Source organism: Rhizophagus irregularis, chromosome 18 (assembly GCF_026210795.1).
Source record: "Rhizophagus irregularis chromosome 18, complete sequence".
NCBI classification, from domain to species: Eukaryota; Fungi; Glomeromycota; class Glomeromycetes; order Glomerales; family Glomeraceae; genus Rhizophagus; species Rhizophagus irregularis.
In genome coordinates this window covers 3,349,192-3,352,023 of record NC_089446.1, presented here as the reverse complement: position 1 = coordinate 3,352,023, position 2,832 = coordinate 3,349,192, and the positions used below count along the sequence as shown (strand labels likewise).

The following is a 2,832-nucleotide window of genomic DNA, read 5'->3' as shown; positions in this document are numbered from 1 at the left end:
AATATGTGATCGAAAATGTTCTGAAGCATTATGATCAAAATATTCCATAATAATATGATATCGCAATTGTTCTGAAGCATTACGATCGAAATATTCTGTAATAATATGATATCGCAATTGTTCCGAAACATTACGATCGAAATATTCCGTAATAATATGATATCGCAATTGTTCCGAAGCATTACGATCGAAATATTCCATAATAAATATTTCAAAATATTATGATCGAAATATTCCGTAATAATACGTGATCGTAAATGTTTTGAAATATTACGGTCAAAATATTCTGTAGAATTACGATATTGTAAATGTTCCGAAGCATTACAATCAAAATATTCCATAATAATACGTGATCGTAAATGTTTCGAAATATTACGATCAAAATATTCCGTAATAATACGTGATCGTAAATGTTCTGAAGCATTACGATCGAAATATTCCGTAGAATTATGATATCGTAAATATTCTGAAGCATTACGATCGAAATATTCCGTAGAATTATGATATCGCAATTGTTCTGAAGTATTACGATCGAAATATTCTGTAATAATATGTGATCGAAAATATTCCGAAGCATTACGATCGAAATATTCCGTAATAATACATGATCGTAAATGTTTTGAAGCATTATGGTCAAAATATTCTGTAATAATACGTGATCGTAAATATTAGCTTTGTTCATTTCTGGTCGGGTACATGTTTCGGTCAGATTTTGTTGTACAAAAATTATCCAATAAAATTTTTTTATTTTCGATCGCAAATTGAACTGCTTTAGATTGAAATTTAGTTCAAACTCCTTGTATTTCCTGTAACTGATTTTGTTAGGATTAAAAAGGAAATTATAACTTATGTCTTTTTCTTAAATATCATGTAAACAGAAATTATCTAATTTTGGTTGGTTGTTTTTGGTATTCAAAACGAACTAAAAGTTCAGAAAATGGTTGCGTTGTACACCGAAAAATGCGATCGACCGGAAATGAACAGGGCTATTTTGAAGCATTACGGTCGAAATATTCTGTAATAAATTCAATAACTTATATTACGCTACATAACTTACTATCTCATCTGGTAATTCAAGTTTCTAAAATAATCATTCTTATTTATTACAATCGTAATATTTCACATTTACACAAAATAAAGTGGCCAACTACATAATGATCAAATATATTTTACCCGAACATGTATTTATTTATTGACTTGAAAATTATCTCCTTTATTAAAATAAATGGGATATTAAAATATATGGGGGGATATTAAAATATAAAAAATATATGCATAGTCAATTATTATTTTATTTTTTATATTGTTTTTTTAATCGCCTCATTCTTTCTTTTGTCTCTTCATCTGTACTACTTATATAAATTCTTCTGCCTTCCTCCTCGTCTTCTTCTCTTATCTCATTTTCTTCCTTTTCTTGTAATACTTCTTCTGCTTCGTCAGCTACTTCTTCTGCTTCATCAACTTCTGCTGCTTCATCAACTCCTTTGTTTGTCTCTTTAGCTTCTTGGGAAGCTTCTATTTCGTCATTATCGGAATATGAATAATTATCCTTACTTGTAATTTTTTTCTAAGAAGTAAAACAAAATTAGTTTTTAAATATTACTATTTATTCAAATTTCTAATGCTTACCAAATTCTTCGTTAAAACGGGTTTTATGACAGATTCTGTAACCTGAATATGTAAATTTTTCGGATTTAAAATAATTTCACAAATACTTATTGCATATGCAATTTGCATATTAGATAATTGATTTTTGCCTTTAAGTATTTGGAGGATTCTCGACATATATGTCTCCGGATCCAGATTCTTGATTTTTTTGAATAAATTACCGTAACAATTTTTTACGGCTGGGCTTTCTTTCATTTTCTTATTTCGCTTTTCTTTAATGCCGTGTTTACGGCAGGGATTGTGGGAAGGTTAAATTCTTTAAAAACGACATATATTATGTCTTTCACTTTAGAAGCTAAAGAACCCCAGGCATTACGATGTTTAGCTAGAAGCTAAAGAAAAGATTTTAAATTTAAATTTCAATAAATTAATGTAAAATCGTAATTTCTCAAAATTTACGGGAGAAGCAATGTTTTTTTCATAAAATATAATTCATTTATCATATCTTTTAAACCATTTAATAAAATCATCGTAGTTTTCATTTATATAATTATTAGTGAACTCTCGAAGTTCATCGGGAATAGGATATATTGAAGCTTCAAGTAACTTTTTAGCAACTTCTTTGATTATTTTCTATAATCAAGAATATAATGATTTAATGAGGAATTACTACTAAATGTTCAACCATGATTTACGTAAATATTTGTATTTTTGGGTCTTACTTTTATATATTCTTCATCCCCTTGATTATTATCATTATTTTTATCGACCAATTCTTCTACTTTCAATACTCTGTTTTTTAAAGCCTTTTGGTTGAAAATAATTATATCCAGTTTGGATAAAATTTTTGTATTCTGGCGCAATATTTTCGTTAAAGCTTCTTTATAACAGTAGAATATAAATAATATAAATAATAATATATTAGTAATAATTATTTTTATTTTTCAAAAATATATAATTTAACCAACCATTAATTAATTCATCGGAAGATTCATCGGTTTTTCTCCGTTTGTCTACATGCTCGACTGTTTCAGTGTTTTTTTTTTATTATTATTATTTTTGTCCATGATTGAAAAAATAAAAAAAAAGAGAAATTTAACGGATAGAAGAGAAGAAAGGAGTTTAACGGATGAATTGAGAGAGAAAAGAAAGGGGTTGGTTAATGGATAAAGGAGAGTTTGAAGGATGCCTGTGAAACAATAGCATGAGTTTTTTTTTCTGTTA

At 27.5% G+C, this 2,832-nt stretch overlaps 1 protein-coding gene across 1 annotated transcript; it reads right to left on the bottom strand.

The window, feature by feature from the left end:
• Positions 1-1,291: 1,291 nt before the first annotated feature.
• On the bottom strand, positions 1,292-1,863 carry OCT59_010334 (uncharacterized protein; the record flags this gene model as incomplete). Its single annotated transcript, XM_066132944.1, has 2 exons — positions 1,292-1,567; positions 1,630-1,863. 2 exons carry the CDS (start codon positions 1,861-1,863, stop codon positions 1,292-1,294), a joined length of 510 nt encoding a protein of 169 aa, XP_066000539.1.
• Between the last annotated feature and the right edge of the window lie 969 nt (positions 1,864-2,832).